This window comes from Arxiozyma heterogenica (genome assembly GCF_036370985.1).
Source record: "Arxiozyma heterogenica strain weizmannii chromosome Unknown scaffold_17, whole genome shotgun sequence".
Taxonomy (NCBI): Eukaryota; Fungi; Ascomycota; class Saccharomycetes; order Saccharomycetales; family Saccharomycetaceae; genus Arxiozyma; species Arxiozyma heterogenica.
In genome coordinates this window covers 574,038-590,221 of record NW_027042670.1, presented here as the reverse complement: position 1 = coordinate 590,221, position 16,184 = coordinate 574,038, and the positions used below count along the sequence as shown (strand labels likewise).

At 30.9% G+C, this 16,184-nt stretch overlaps 5 protein-coding genes across 5 annotated transcripts; 3 read left to right on the top strand and 2 right to left on the bottom strand.

The window, feature by feature from the left end:
• Positions 1-330: 330 nt before the first annotated feature.
• On the bottom strand, positions 331-996 carry HIS3 (imidazoleglycerol-phosphate dehydratase HIS3; the record flags this gene model as incomplete). Its single annotated transcript, XM_064858208.1, has 1 exon — positions 331-996. The coding sequence occupies one exon, from the start codon at positions 994-996 to the stop codon at positions 331-333; it is 666 nt and encodes a 221-aa protein (XP_064714915.1).
• Positions 997-1,502: 506 nt separating this feature from the next.
• MRM1 (Mrm1p) lies at positions 1,503-2,756 on the top strand (the record flags this gene model as incomplete). Its single annotated transcript, XM_064858207.1, has 1 exon — positions 1,503-2,756. One exon carries the CDS (start codon positions 1,503-1,505, stop codon positions 2,754-2,756), a length of 1,254 nt encoding a protein of 417 aa, XP_064714914.1.
• A 378-nt stretch (positions 2,757-3,134) lies between these two features.
• On the top strand, positions 3,135-4,574 carry BFR1 (Bfr1p; the record flags this gene model as incomplete). The annotated part of the gene is made up of 1 exon (XM_064858206.1): positions 3,135-4,574. The coding sequence occupies one exon, from the start codon at positions 3,135-3,137 to the stop codon at positions 4,572-4,574; it is 1,440 nt and encodes a 479-aa protein (XP_064714913.1).
• A 394-nt stretch (positions 4,575-4,968) lies between these two features.
• MCA1 (Ca(2+)-dependent cysteine protease MCA1) lies at positions 4,969-6,261 on the bottom strand (the record flags this gene model as incomplete). Its single annotated transcript, XM_064858205.1, has 1 exon — positions 4,969-6,261. One exon carries the CDS (start codon positions 6,259-6,261, stop codon positions 4,969-4,971), a length of 1,293 nt encoding a protein of 430 aa, XP_064714912.1.
• A 3,557-nt stretch (positions 6,262-9,818) lies between these two features.
• On the top strand, positions 9,819-13,709 carry PWA37_001584 (uncharacterized protein; the record flags this gene model as incomplete). The annotated part of the gene is made up of 1 exon (XM_064858204.1): positions 9,819-13,709. One exon carries the CDS (start codon positions 9,819-9,821, stop codon positions 13,707-13,709), a length of 3,891 nt encoding a protein of 1,296 aa, XP_064714911.1.
• Between the last annotated feature and the right edge of the window lie 2,475 nt (positions 13,710-16,184).

The following is a 16,184-nucleotide window of genomic DNA, read 5'->3' as shown; positions in this document are numbered from 1 at the left end:
GCAAAAAAAAAAAATTTTCCATTTCCATTTTCTTACTTTTTTTATTTATTTACTTTTTTCAGATCACGTCACACGACTTCACAGTTTCTCCACAGAATTTCTGTTCTGCGATTAGTAATCGTGATTACATAATACTTAGTTGATGGCCATAAATACAGTTCTTCTTTTTTTTCTTTTCTTTTTTTTTTTTTGTTCAACAGGAGAGACATTAAATTATATAAAATAAATATAAAATAGATATAAATATAAATGTAAGGATAATGGTGTTGTTAATTGTTTAGTGCTATTAGATGTATATTATTCTTTATTTTTTTTTCTTTCTTTTTTTTCTTACATTAGAACTCCTTTTGTAGAAGGAACATCATTAGTACCATTTGGAGAAATCGCTTCTCTTAATGCGACAGCTAATGCTTTGAAAGCGCTTTCACTTCTATGATGATCGTTGAAACCCCGCAAACAATCCACGTGCATGGTAATTCTGGCTGCCTCGGCAAAACTCTCTAAGAAATGAGGGATCATCTCACAGGATAAGTCTCCAATTTTTTCTCTTTTTAACCCTAAATTCACAACTGCATATGGTCTATTTGATAAATCTACAACTGCACGAGATAAAGCTTCATCTAATGGGGCAAACCCAGTGCCAAATCTTTTGACACCTCTGACAGCACCTAAGGCATCATTGAATGCTGTACCCAACGCAATACCGCAATCTTCAGTGGTATGGTGGTCATCGATATGTAAATCACCAATACATTCCACGATAAGAGACCATCCAGAATGTTTAGCTAAGGCATGAATCATATGGTCCAAAAATCCAACACCTGTGTGAATGTTGATAACTTGGGATTGGGTCTTTTGTGATGCAACATCTTCTTCAACGGTTTGTTTTGGGGGTAGGATGGAGTTTGGTAATTCAATTGGCCCGCCTTTTAACGAAATTGCAATTTGAATTTTAGTTTCATTGGTTATACGAGATACAAATGCTTGTTGGGACATAGTAAATTATTTGCTTGTTTGTTTAATTATTTTATACACATAATCATTTATATGCTTCAAAAGTGTGTGTTTTTAAGTAAATGTATGTGTACAGAGATGGCTAACGTTTAACTGTATTTGTCTCCATGTATCCAAAGTGAACCACTGATGTTATATACTGGAACAAGTTTATGAATCATGATTCATTTATGACGCGGAAAGAAGAAAAAAGAAAAATAAGAAAAATAAGAAAAAGGAAAATAAAAAGAGAATCATGAATGGCATGCGAAGCGCAAAATGTAAAACGCAAAATGAAAAAGGAACAGGTGTATAGAACCCAATGGCTATAGAATGAACTGTAATACGACTCTTCTTGTCTTATGGACTGCCAGTTGACTGAAATTGTTCTATTATAATAACTGGAACTAATATACAAAATATACAACAAAAAGAAAAAGAAAAAGAAGAAAAAAAATAGAATAAAAAAATAAAGAACAGGATTATAATAATACTTGTAAATTTCACAAATGATAATACTTAATAAAATAAGGTCTCTAGATCTCTTTAGATTACCCACTCTTAGACGAGTCTCATCTATAGCGATTAATACGGTGAAGAAAACATCATTTGATAAGAAATTCGATGGTATAGTCAATAAAAAAACCAAACCATGGGAAAGAGATGGGTTCCCAGATAGAGAGACATGGTTCAAAAAAAAATATGCACATATTCATGCTAAGCAGAAGAAAAAACAAGCTTATTTGGAACAATTGGCAAAATTGCATGAATTGAAAAAACAAGAAAGGATATCTCATAAACAAAAATATATTAACAACCTTAGTACCACCAAACAAAGAAACACAATCAGTAAATCTTCTCTTTTGGAGTACATTTATGGGAAAAACTGTGTTATAGCTGCATTAATGAATAAAAATAGAAAGAATTTTTATAGATTACTATATTCAAATGACTCTGTTTTGAAAAATAATCCACAATTGTCACGATTGATAAAGGAAAAAAATTTGAAAACAGTCTTGACAAATAAGCATGAATTGACCTTGTTGACCAAAAATTCTGTACATAATGGTCTTGTATTAGAAGTAAAACCGTTAGACCCATTAGAAATTACTCATTTAGGACCTGTGAATATGGAGGATGCAACTTTTCAAATTAATACATATCAAAATGAATTCGATTCCCCGGTATTAGCATCATCACATAAGAATATTGTGCATTGTAAATATATGTTAAAGCAAAACTCTAATAAATTGTATCCACTTGGTGTTTATCTAGATGAAGTTACTGATACACATAACTTAGGTGCAATACTAAGAACCTCGTTCTATTTAGGAGTTGATTTTATAGTAATCTCAAGAAGAAATTGCGCACAATTGTCGCCTGTAGTGAACAAATGTAGTAGTGGTGCAATGGAGTATATCCCAATTTATATGGTTGATAAACCTTTGACATTTTTTGATAAATCTCAAAAGAAAGGGCAATGGACTTTTATTACCAGTTGTATAGAACAAAATAACAAGAAGACTCAGATATCTAAATTACCCTTAACAGATATGCATGGTTTATTAGAACATGGTCCAGTTATGCTTGTTGTAGGGAATGAAGGGCGTGGCGTTAGGACTAATTTACAATTAAAGAGTGATTTTGCTGTCCAGATACCTTTTGGTGGACCTGTAGAGTCCCAATCAAACATTGATTCATTAAATGTTAGTGTTGCAACAGCAATACTTTTGTCCAATTTACTACCTTCTTCAGAATCGTAGAATCCTACTATTAATGGCGCTATCACGTACCAAAATCACTACCCGGATTTAATCTCGAAAATTTTTGTTGAAATTATTTTTTTTCTTTTGTCTTTTCGAAACTTTATTTTTGGGTTTGCTCGAAAAAAAAAAACAAAAAAGGCTTTGTCAAGAAAAGTTAGTATTTCATCTAAAGATAGTTTTGTTTATTTCCTTTGTAGACAGGATTTTCGATTCTGTATTTATCCTTGTTACTGAAGATTTTGTTATTATTGTCTTGTACATATTGATAATCATTCGATTTCGTCATATCTTGGCTGGTTTCTTTGCATATCCATATATAGGTATATACTATTTAAATAGAAGCATATATTATCTAGTATAACTAAGGATATAAACATGTCTTCCACACCAAAGGGTAAGTCTAATAATAACAATTTCCAAAAGATTAAACGTCCAGATGTTTCTGTCAGAGACAGGAAATTGGACACCTTGAATGTCCAATTAAAGAAAGTGGATCAAGAAATCACTTTATTAAGAAAGCAAATTGATCAATATCAAATCAATGACAAGACTGCTAATGAAAGAAAGAGTTTATTGGATGAAAACAAAGAAATCATTAAAACTCAAGCTAATCTAAAAACTCGTAGAAACAATATCCACGACACCATTAAACAGTTAGATGCCCAAATTAAGAGAAAGACTAACGAAATTAACGATAGATTGGGTAAGAAAAACCAATACAACTCTACTGCTGCAGCTAAGCAAAGAATTGCTGAAATCGAAGACATTATTGGTTCCGGTGATCTTTCCATTGTAGAAGAAAAAATGATGGTTAAAGAAATGCAATCTTTGAATAAATTAATGAAAGATCTAACTTTGGTTGAACCAATCAAGAAATCTATTGATACCGACAAGGCTAAGATTGCTGAGTTGAAAGAGCAATTATCCACATTAAATTCAAGAGAAATGTCCAATAAGTTTGAACAAAATCAAAAGAAATTAGATGAGTTGCAAGCATCATCTCAAGCTGTTTACGATAAGAGACAAGCTCTTTACAACAAACGTACAGCCTTATACAAGAGACGTGATGAAATTTACGCCCAAATTAGACAAATTAGAACTGATTTTGATAATGAATTTAAGGCTTTCAAGAGCAAATTAGAAAAGGAACGTTTAAAGCGTGAACAAGATCAGTTGCTATCTAAAGTCTTGGAAGAAAAGGAAGGTGCTTTAAGTAAGTTGCAGGAGAAATTAACCCATGCTAAAACACCAGCTTTTACTTATGAAATTGAAGCAATTGAAAATTGTTTGGTGTTATTAGATCCAACTTTTGAAAAACCAAAGAAGAATGTTTTAAGTGAAGTTACTGATAGATCCTTAGATACAAAAACAAATATCAGAAAAGTTGAAGCTAGTGACCTTGTCATGGTTGAGAAGAAGGATGATGGTTACACCAATACAGCTCCATCCAAGTCTAAGAAATATAAGAAGAAGAGCAAATCTAAGTCTGCTGCTAATCAAGGTGAATCCAATATTTTTAGCAAGATTGATGGTAAGTTCTCCTTAGAGCCAACATTAATTGCCACCTTGGCTGAATTAGATGTTATTGTCCCAATATCAAATGATGATGTTGCAAAGACTATAGAAGAATTAAAGACAAAATTGGAAGATTATAAATCTAGACAAGAAGAACAAACCACTAAGAACATTGCTGATGCTGAAGAGGAAATTAAGGAATGTAAGGCTAAATATGATGCTAAAGAAGAAAAGATTAAGAAAGATTTAGAAGAAAAGAGATTAAAAGAACAACAAGAATTAGAGAAAGATTCTAATTAAAGAGTAGGGATTTTTGTAAAGTGTGAAATATCCTTTACCTTATCTTGCCTATATGTTTTCTTTCAATATTTTATTCTCTAGTAAATATATACAATTGAATTCCCAATAGTTATGTCTTTTCTTAGCGTTTGATTATTACTTTGTATAATAATATGCTATGTAGATATAAAAAAATTTTTTTTTAAGGATATGCTCCATATTCTCATCAATTACAGTTAAGTTGATAATGGTAATAATGATTCTAACCAGTAAAAAGTGCATCTCTATTTTATATAATTACTAAATGTTGGGTTTATATATATTATGTTTGACATTTAACTAAAAATCTAAAAAAGAAATAGAAAGGAAACAAGATAAGAATGATGTGGTACAAGGAATAATAACGATTATTGACTTAAAATATAAATTGTAAGTTTACATCCATTGGATGTGACGCCGATAGCTGTGGTTTTTGAGTATATTTACCAGATAACTCTTGTCTCATGTTTTGTAAAAGTGATAAATAAGATTGCTGAGGTTGTTGAGTCAATACTGTGATAAATGCCCATGACATAGCACCGATATTCTTACCGTCTTCAACTGCATCAGCAGAGGTTTGGTCATCTTTTGAACCTGAAAACATGACAACGTCAGCTGCAGAAAATTTGTACTGCCTTACACGGTCTCTGTCCACGTTATTAGTCATTGAGTTCTTTACAACACCAGCAATACTAGTTAACGAACTGATTAAAGCTGCTCTATTCCCAGTAGCATATGCCATTGCTGCTTGTAACCCACCAGATCCAACATCTTTCCACATGTTAGGTTCCTTGACTACACCTTTGGTAGAATAACAATACGGTAAATCCAAGACACTACCAGAATGACACGAATCAAATAGAGCAGTTAGTCTTACACCTTGTGATAATGGTCTAACCATAATTTCATGCATTTCATCATCTACGATATGTCCATTGATTTCAAAATCCACAGGATAAATAACAGAATCGTATCCACTCTCTTCATCACCATCAAGATCCTTAGTTAATCCACCGTGGCCAGAATAGTGGAAAAATAAGGAATCGTTAGGTTGAGCATCTTTGACCAACCACTGCATAGCTCTAATCATATTGGCTCTAGTGGGTACAGAGACCATGTTTTGTTGGTCATCAGTCAATATGACAATATCATCTGCAGAATATCCGTATCTAGTAGTTAAAAAGTTAAAAATGTTATGCGCATCATTAATACATCCACGTAACTCATTCTTTGAACCAAAATAATTTATACCAATAATTAAGGCTTTACGACGTCCAGTACATTGGGAGTAACTAAATTGTTGATTGGTTTGATTAACACTGTATGATTGTGCTTCTTGTGGTGGTGCTTGTAAATATGTTGGTTGGGAGTAGTGAGATGGAGCATTTTCATATTGTGGATTTGAAATGGAATGTGGTGGGTTATTTAGTGTTGGATAATATCCATTATCTTCATAACTTTGATAGCCCTTATTGGGTTGCTGCATTGGTGGACGTGAAGGTGGTCTAGAGTAACCATTATTATCGCGATGGTTCACAAATCCTGGTGGCGGGACAGGTGGTCTTGCATACTGTTGTTGTGGAGGGGGGTAATCAGACCTCTCATATCTATCATTAGAATTATTATAGTTATTGTTTCTATAACTGTAGTTTCTGGAACCTGGATACATTTGGTAAAAATATTAATAATTGTATTTTGTAACTTTTTTCTAGTACTTATCTTTTGGATATATACTATATTACTCTTTATGTATATGTGACGTGGTTATGATGGGGAAGGCAGTGAAGAAGGAAGAGGAGACCAACTGTTGAATGTTGCAAGAAAAATTTAGGTTTTATATTTCTAGAACCGTATTCTATAGTTATGTTTCTACTGTATATGACTGCGTCTGCGCCCTATTCTGAGCCTCATGACCTTCTTCGATCCTTTGTGAAACAGATATTATGTGTAAAATTCTGTAAATCAATCCAGGAGATTCATTTCAAAGATCACGTGAACTAAGAAATTTCTTGACAAAGAGGCATAACAAAATAAATCAGCGGTGCAAATTCACAAAAAGTTTTTGATTTTTAAACAGTAAGTAGAGAAGTAAAAAAATTATGAAGTCATTTATTTCTATACGGTTATGTACGTCATTTAACTGATAATAAGCTGTTTAAAAGTTTAGATATTTGAAAATCTTTTGAGTTTTAAACAGGTAGTATATTCTTATTGACTCTAATTATTTTTTTTTCTAGTAGAGAGAATAATCTTTTCGATTTAATTGATGGAATATATATCCATAATGATTAGGAACCTTATTTTTCAATAATTTTATGTAAATGTCCTGAAATATTAAATACTTTTCCTAGCATTGTTTTTTTATATTCAAGTCTTATTTTTCCATCGAATATGTTTTCATAAAGTAGGATATTATAGTCTGAAATAAATAAATCTACATATATAGATTATTTAGCTTTATATAATGGCTATTAATCTCAGGAAATTTTAAATGATATTGTAACTTTTTACTTCTATATTTTTGTAACAATGCTAGGTTACTAATGATAATACATTTTTTGCATTCCTTTTCCTTCGTGAAGAGCTTGACAAAGTAAATATTATGAAAATTGTAATTCTTGTTTTTAGAGTAATTTTATTTTTTATGTATTTTTTTTTTTTTTTTCTGGTGAGAGAGAGGAGAAACAATTTTCTATAAGTTGTTATAATATTATGTCAGAATATGTCTTTTTGTTTTGTTTTGTTTATTTTGCTAATAAACTTCTTGATATCTAAAATGTTTATAATTGGGACATATATTCTCAGTTTCAAGAAATTAAAAAAAAACATTTACAACAAATTTTTAAAAACACCGTTAACCACCTTTAACCAAAGAGATATCTTCTGTTTTTTTAAGATATAAAATTTATATTATATTTTAACCTTAACATAAATTCACTTACTATTTCGGTAATACTTATGTAATATTAAAAGTAAATTACAATGAACGTCTAACAACAGAAGTTTTTTTGAACACTATAAAGATAGCAAAACCTGTAACTAATGAAACTAATTTATCTAATCAAAAAGAATTAACTAAACATTTCAACCATTATAAGTAATTAATCATGTTGTTATAGTACCAATAATGTATTGATATAATCCTCATTTACAAAATCTCTGATCTATTCTAAATCTGTGCCATATGTGAGTGGAAATATGTAAACTCATATAATTTAACATTTATATATATATATATAATTATATACCTATTTATACAGCAAGAAAATCACATTGAATGATATAATATTTAAAATAGAGATATTCTAAACTCTTTGAAAAAAACTCTAATATCTTATTTGTAATTGTTTATCATTAAAGTGGCTCCATATTTTTTCCTTATCGTTATTATTTCTTGTTTCTTGTCTCTATTTCCTTCTGTTTTTTTATTTTTTATTTTTTCTTGATATACTTATATATGAAAAAACAAAAAAGATAGATTTTATCACGAACTATAAATGCAACACCTCTCAAGATATTTAATAAAAAAAAAATGTTATCACTGAATTGTACTCATATATGTATATGTATATTTTCTGTGTCTGAAAAAGATTTTTTTTTAGTTAAATATTGTTTTAGAGAGATTAATACAAAAGAATAACATCAAACTGTAAATATGCCTTTATTATCTAACAAAGTGTAACCGAAAGAAGTATATTTTTGAATCAGAAAAAGTTAATTGTTTGGCAATTGGAATATAAGGAATGATCAACAATAAAAAAGTTATGTAGATCCACCTTCACTGTCTTTGCTTATCAAAGGTTCATCTTGAGAAGAAGTTACACTAATCAAGTATGTGTGAGTTTTAAAAATAACAGAAATAACCTTTTATTACATAAATTTATCAAATTCGAAGAATATTAATGCCAGTAGATTTCTGAACCATTTTTAAAACCAATTAACATCAAAAGCTAACAGTGCAACAAATAATCAGAACAAATATGGGTATAATCAGTGTTTAATATTCTACATTAGCATTAGAGGAAAATCGACTACTTTCGAAATAGAACTCTCATTGGACTTTTCATATTCAACAACAATATAGAAAGAGTTGTTTTCCCCATCAACATAGTCTAGAAGTCATATGTTAATTTTACTTGTGCAACTCAAGAGGAAGAATGTACTAAAAATACGATAAAAAATTATCTGAAAGGATTATGAAATGTTACCCATTTTCATAATCTATAAGTAGTTGATAGCTCGAAAAAAATTATGTTATTTGAAAAATAAAAAGAATATTTTAACAGAATAACCTTTCAGGAAAATCCATTTGGTTGTTATTTGATATAGTGATTTAAGAATATAAATGTTGGGTAGAAAATACAAAGATTGGTGATAATCATATTTACTTGTGAAAAACTCTACGTATTTTTTTTTGTCTAGAGATCGGATACAATTCTATGAGTTCTTGCTTTCTATGAACAGGAATCAAACAGCGTAGTGAATGAGCTTTGAACTTTTGATTATAATAACCAGACTAGAAACGATAAAATATTAGAATCTTACCCAAGCATCGACGATATTTATTACATTAACATGTACATAATAAATGATATATGATATTGTTGTATCAAACAAGCAACTTTTACCTTGTACTTTTTGACCCTAAGTGTATATAAGCTAGGAACAATTACAAGGTTATATTTGCATTACATCCATTAGAAAGGAAACAAAAAGACAAACTAATAGATAGGTAACTAAAAAAGAAGCTCCTAAGTAAACAGGTTCTTGTTTATCTACTCCTTCTTCTATCGTCTCAACATATAATGGATAAAAAATAAACACACTCAAAAATGCAGAGATTTACTCGTTATTTAATCAACCGATTAATCTTTTTTCTTTGCTATTTTTTTATTAATTAATATTTTTTCTTTGCTATTTTCGTTATTAATTGAAGTTTATGTGTCACAAAATCAATTACAAATAAGTGTTAAAAAAAGATAGATAAAGACTTCCTGTTTCTTCTAGTTTATAAAACATTTCTTAGTTTGTGTCTATATTTTGATTTGTATCTTTCTTAGTTTTGTTAAGTATTAATTATTATCTTTCTCACTTTGTTTTAACAAACCACAAGCTTTTTTACATAAGAGACATTATATATATACATATTAGTGTTTCATTAAGTACAAAAAAGTTTTTAGGAAAAGTCAGTTTGTTGTTTTATTTTGCAAGTTATTCTAGTCAAAAATGGTTTATGATACTTGGAGTTTAGAAACTCAATTAAAATATAAACCTTCATCAATGAATAACAGACAAGTTGTTTATGAACACACTGATACAAGTAATTTTAAAAAGGTTTCATTAAATACGTATCCAAATCTTAGGAAATTTAGATCAACAAATCCATCCTCACAAGTAGGAGGAATCACTTCTGGGCTAAGAACTCTGGTTATTTCATATGGCTTAGTAGATATTCCTAAGCGTTATAGAATTTCATGTACTAAAAAAGAGTGTGCTGTAAAGGAAAAACATGCAACACCTGAAGATACTTTAACTAAGAAACAAGTAACGGTGTTTGACAAATTTCAAAGGAATGTGTCTGAAAAAGATACATATTCTTATTTGAACCACAAACAAACTAAAGCTAAAGAACACTCACTATTAGAACAAATATTTCATGAAATAGATCAGTTCGGACTAGATGCTGCTACAGCTGATTCATGGAAGAGATATACGGTTTCATGTGCTGCAAGGCTAGGTTACAAAAAAGCTATACGCATGATGGAATCATGGGGGTTGGACAAGTCTCAAATAATGTTGGACGAATTTCAAGAGAATATGCCTGAAAAAGATGCAGATTCTTATTTGAATCACAAACAAACTAAAGATAAAGAACACTCACTATTAGAACAAATCTTTTATGAAATAGATCAGTTTGGACTGGGTACTGCTACAGCTGATTCACGGAAGAGATATACGGTTTCATGTGCTGCCAGGTTAGGTTATAAAAAAGCTATATGCATGATGGAATCATGGGAGTTGAACAGATCCCAAGGAGTTGTGCCCAACAAAGGGAGTGTTACATATATTAGACCAAGAACAATCCCAAAACAAAATATTAGAAGCGTAGAAGAAAATATTAGTAAGACAAGAACTCATTTGATAGACGGATACCAACTTTCTATACCGAAGAAAGAAGAAGTCACACATGATAAGTTGGACAAAATTCCAGAACAAAATATTAGAAATAAAGAAGAGTGTTTTGCTAAGGTGAGGGCTCCTATGCTAGAGGAATATCAACTTTTTATACCCAAAAAGGAGGAAGTCATACATGCCAAGAAGGAACAAATCCCAAAACAAAATAAGAAGGAGGAAGTTGCACATACTAAGAACGAACAAATCTCAAAACAAGACAGGAAAAAGGAAGTTACACACAGTAGACAGGAACATATCCAAAAAAAAAACAAGAAGGAAGATGTTTCACCTGTCAAGAAAGAACACATCTCAAAACAAACCGAGAAAGAAGATGTTTCAAATGTTAAAAAGAAACATATCCCAAAACAAAACAAGAAAAAGGAAGCTACACACAGTAAACAAAAACAAATCTCAAGACAAAATATTAGAAATGCAAGAGAACATTTTACTCAGGCAATGAATCTCATGATACAAAGATATCAACTTCCTGTACCCGAGAAAGAAGAAAGCGCACATGTTGAATTAGACAAAATTCCAGAACAAAATATTAGAAATGCAAAAGAACATTTTGCTAAGGCAATGGATCTCATGAAAGAAAGATATCAACTTTCTGTACCCAAGAAAAAGGAAGTTACACATGCCAAGAAGGAACAAATTCCAGAACAAAATATTAGAAATGCAAAAGAACATTTTGCTAAGGCAATGGATCTCATGAAAGAAAGATATCAACTTTCTGTACCCAAGAAAAAGGAAGTTACACATGCCAAGAAGGAACAAATTCCAGAACAAAATATTAGAAATGCAAATGAACATTTTACTCAGGCAATGAATCTCATGACACAAAGATATCAACTTTCTATACCCAAGAAAGAGGAAAGCACATATGTCGAATTAGACAAAATTCCAGAACAAAATATTAGAAATGCAAAAGAACATTTTGCTAATGCAATGGATCTCATGAAAGAAAGATATCAACTTTCTGTACCTAAGAAGCAGGAAGTTTCCTGTGTCAAAAAAGAATGTTCCACAATGCTACAAACCAATAATAACACAATAATTCTTAAATCATCTAGAAAGAAACAGAAAGGTGAACAAGGTCCAAAGCTAGGATGTAGTACAGGAAAAGATTATGTATCAAAAAAAAAAACAATTGTAAAAGAAGAATCACTGTTAAAGGAAGATTATATTCTTAAGCAAAAACAAACTACTAAAAAACAACAAATAAAGAAGAAAGTTACCTTTAAGCCTATTTCCCCCGAAGCCTCAAAGTCTTTGATAATCATTGGTGAGTCCAAGAAGGAATTATTTGATGAGAAAAAACGGGACATCATCATATCAAGAGATAAACACATTGAAGAGAAACATAAGACCATAGACACAGAAGAAAAACAAAAAGTAGACATCAGACAAAAATCTCCTGTACCAGCAAAAAAAATTGTGTCTCATTCCAAAAATATAACTCCAGTGGACTCAACACCTGCTGTTGTTATCGCTAATACAAAACCAGCCACTTCTACTGAAAAGGAAGATATTACAAAGAAATCCTCCGTACCAACAAAAGAAATCATTTCTAATTTTAAAATCATTGCTCCAGTGAACATAATACCCCCTGTTGTTATCACTAAGACAGAACCAATCTCCCTTACTGAAAAGGAAGATACCACAAATAAATCATCAGTTCCAACACAAGAAATTGTATCTAATTTCAAAAATACAACTTCAGTAAATTCAACACCTGCTGTTGTTGTCACCAAGACAGAGCCTGCTTCTTCTGCTAAACAAAAAAATATCCGTACACAAAAACACAAAAGTGATGTAGAAAAAAATAAATTACTCTTCTCAAAAAAAGAAGAAGATGTTACAAATCAATCTGCAATACCAACAAAGGAAATAATTTCTAATTTTAAAATCATAAACCCTGTAAATATAATACCCCCTACTGTTATCACTAAGACAGAAGCAGTCTCTTCTACTGAAAAGGAGGATACCACAAAAAAATCATCAGTTCCAACACAAGAAATCGTGTCTCATTCCAAAAATATAACTCCAATGGACTCAATACCTACTGTTGTTGTTACTAAAACAGGACCTGCTTCCTCTGCTAAACAAAATAATATTGTTACACAGAAACCCAAGAGTGGTATAGAAAAAATTAAATTACTCTTCGCAAAAAAAGAAGAAGATACCACAAAGAAATCATCAATACCAGCAAAAGAAATTGTTTCTAATTTTAAGACCATAACTCCTGTGAATATAATACCCCCTACTGTTACCACTAAGACAGAATCTGTTTCCTTTAATGAAACAAAAAATGTTCCTAAACCAAATAATCAAAGTGGTTTACAAAAATTTACATCTTTCTTTAAATTTCATAAGAAAGATCCATCAGAATTATCAAGTTCACAACCACATAGCTGTATAGTAAAGGAACAAAAAGCACCAAAAGAAGTGCAAAAATCACAGAAAATACCAGAACTATGTCCTGACATGGTAGATGATGTCAGGAAAAAGTTCTATGAGGTCTATCCAAGCCAAAAAGATCCGTCGGAGACAAGGCAGCATTATCCTGATAAACCATTAGCACCGGGGCTCAGAGAACTAATCAACAGCAAAATTACTAATGAACCCTATCGATATTTAGATAGGGGGACTAATAAAGTCGAAATCTTTGACCCTTACTACGTCCCAATCGATGATTCTATGTATGATTCATCATTGTTTGATGATACCGAGTACATCCTCGAAACCGTCCTTGCCAAAATGGTAAAACGGGATGGATGGAAAGGTAGAATGGAGAATTTTAAGTCATCGTGTGAATATATGTCATTTGCGACAGATTGCATTGTCTTAGACAGCACTGTCCTAAATGGGATACGAAATGGTAGTAATTATGTCGGTTCAGCCATATCCAAACTTTGGAAAAAAGACACTAAAGATTCCTAACCAACATCTTTAGTAGTCTTTTATGCGCTGTTCTCAACTCAAGGCTCATATAGAAAGATATATTTATCGAACAATACATCAACCAAGTAATGTTCGTGCTCTCTTCTTCTTCCAATTTTCGGAAGAAATTTGTGCCTTATCAAAAAATAAATTACTACATTTCGTTCTACTCTACGTCATAAAAAAATATTACTTAATAGCTTCATTCATAGTATTGGTGTTAACAGGATGCGACATTAAATGCTGTTTCCCAATTTAAAATAAGCAGTCCTCTAATATTTACAAAAAACCTGGTTTCACAAAGACATACAAGTTAAATAAATCATAAAAAATTTAATATATCAAATCATACCCTGTACTAAGACAGTAACCACCGAATGTCTGACAGGATTATTTTTTTTAGACTGATAGTTATCCACAACTTAGTTGTACCAGTTTATATTGGATTGCCTCCGAGCACAAATTGATTGTATTACTAGATTGACAATTTGTAAGGTGTTTTCTGCAAAAAAACAACAAAAAAAACAACAAAAAACAAAAAAAAAACAAAAAAAACAACAAAAAACAAAAAAAAAACAAAAAAAACAAAAAACAATAAAAATAAAAAACAATAAAAACAAAAAAACAAAAAAAAACCTTCTTTCTTTTTCTTTACTATGTTTTCTCTTTTTTATATCAAATATAGCTATCCTAATTTAGTTCATTATTTTCATAATTTTTAATTACTTTTTGCTTCCTCTTTATTACACTGTAATTATACACACACACACACACATACATATATATATATATATATTCAATTCTTGTGTTCTTGTTCCGCTTCTACTTCTTGCTACCACTCCATGTTTATATCTGGATAGCATATTTAGAAGTTATTTACCTTATTTGAATGACTGTGGTCTTTGTTCATTACTTCAAAGGAAAATAACCATACAGTGATGAAGATTAATTAATATCATAATTTCTAGGTAGAGTAGCCCTCATTCTAATTTTCTAATACAATTTGGTATTTCCAATACAACCGAGAGGATTGAGAGGAGAGGAAGGGGCGAGAGAAAAGAATAGAAAAACAACACCACTTTAAAGTTTAACCGAAAAAAAAAAGAAAAAGGAGGGAAAAGCATGACCAAAGCCAATTATAAGATTGGTTTAATATGTAGTCTACTCTACTATACAAATTAGATCTAAGGCTAGATAAGTGATATTTGGGTCGTGTCATATCCTACAAGGATTTATGTAGAAACATTTTAAATCGACATGCCCTGATAACATATTAGAAAATTGATAATAGACGAGTACCTATTCAAATTACACAAGGTTGAAAGCTTTCAGATAATCAATTGCTGCATCTTTATGACATAGATTCTCATTATAAGTAATATCCATGTGTATCAACTTCTATCCTTCTGTTCCCCCTAACGGTTACTATCAAATGTGTCTATGGGGTAGTACACTAGTAATCATGAATAAAAAGAAAAAAAAATAACAAGATGAAGATGACGGTTCGGTATATTAAACGACTAATTATACAATTTCATAATACATTATAGTGGCTCATTTATTAATTTATTAATTTATTTATTTGTCCTTTGGTTTCACCAACGAAAACGAAGGAGGAAGAAAAAACCTGACGATGGACAAAAAGGACGCAGACAAAAAAAAAAAAAAAAAAGAAAAAAGAAAAAAGTAAGATGATTTTTCTTCTTTGTTACAAAATTTAAACCCGCCAAAAACTGGCCAAAATTCTCTTAATACCGGGCATTTCCAGCGGAATAAATAAACGGCATTTGTATTTATTCTACTATACAAACAGAAAAAAAGGAAAGAAAAAGAAACTGCCTCTCTTCCCTCCCTTCCCGTCCCCCTTTGAGTATTGCTGAATTACCCGTACAGTGTGAGCGTATAGTAAAACGAAAAACAAAAAAAAACCAAAAAAAAAAAGGGAAAAAAAAGAAAAAAACAGACAAATCTGATCACGGATATCTATTTCCGCGTCGCTTCTTGCCATCCCGCACCTGACGTATTTAAACGGAATGTTTTTTCTTTCTCTTTTCTCTTCATTTCCTTCCTCCCTCCGCTTCACCTCGGTTGTGTGGGGGGATAGTGGAAAATATCGTGTTTGTTTACTTGAAATCTATTCCTTGGCTCTTGTTTCAGTTTGCATAGACTTGCCTCCAATATAATTTATAGGTGTGCATGTATACGCTTATTAAAAATATATATTAAAATATATTTTGTATTACTCTACTCCAAATATCTTATATCCATAATCTTCAATCGGAATTTATTTGTCTAGCTAGGCTCACTTTCCTTTACGGTATCCTCCCTTTTATTGTGTTACACACACTATTTTTTTTTTCTTTTTTTCTTTCCTTCTTTCTACCATCTCCCCTTCCTTCATTCTAATAGACAGGACTTCACCAAATTATAAATCTCCGGGAAAAAAAAAACCAAATAAAACAAATAAAATAAACA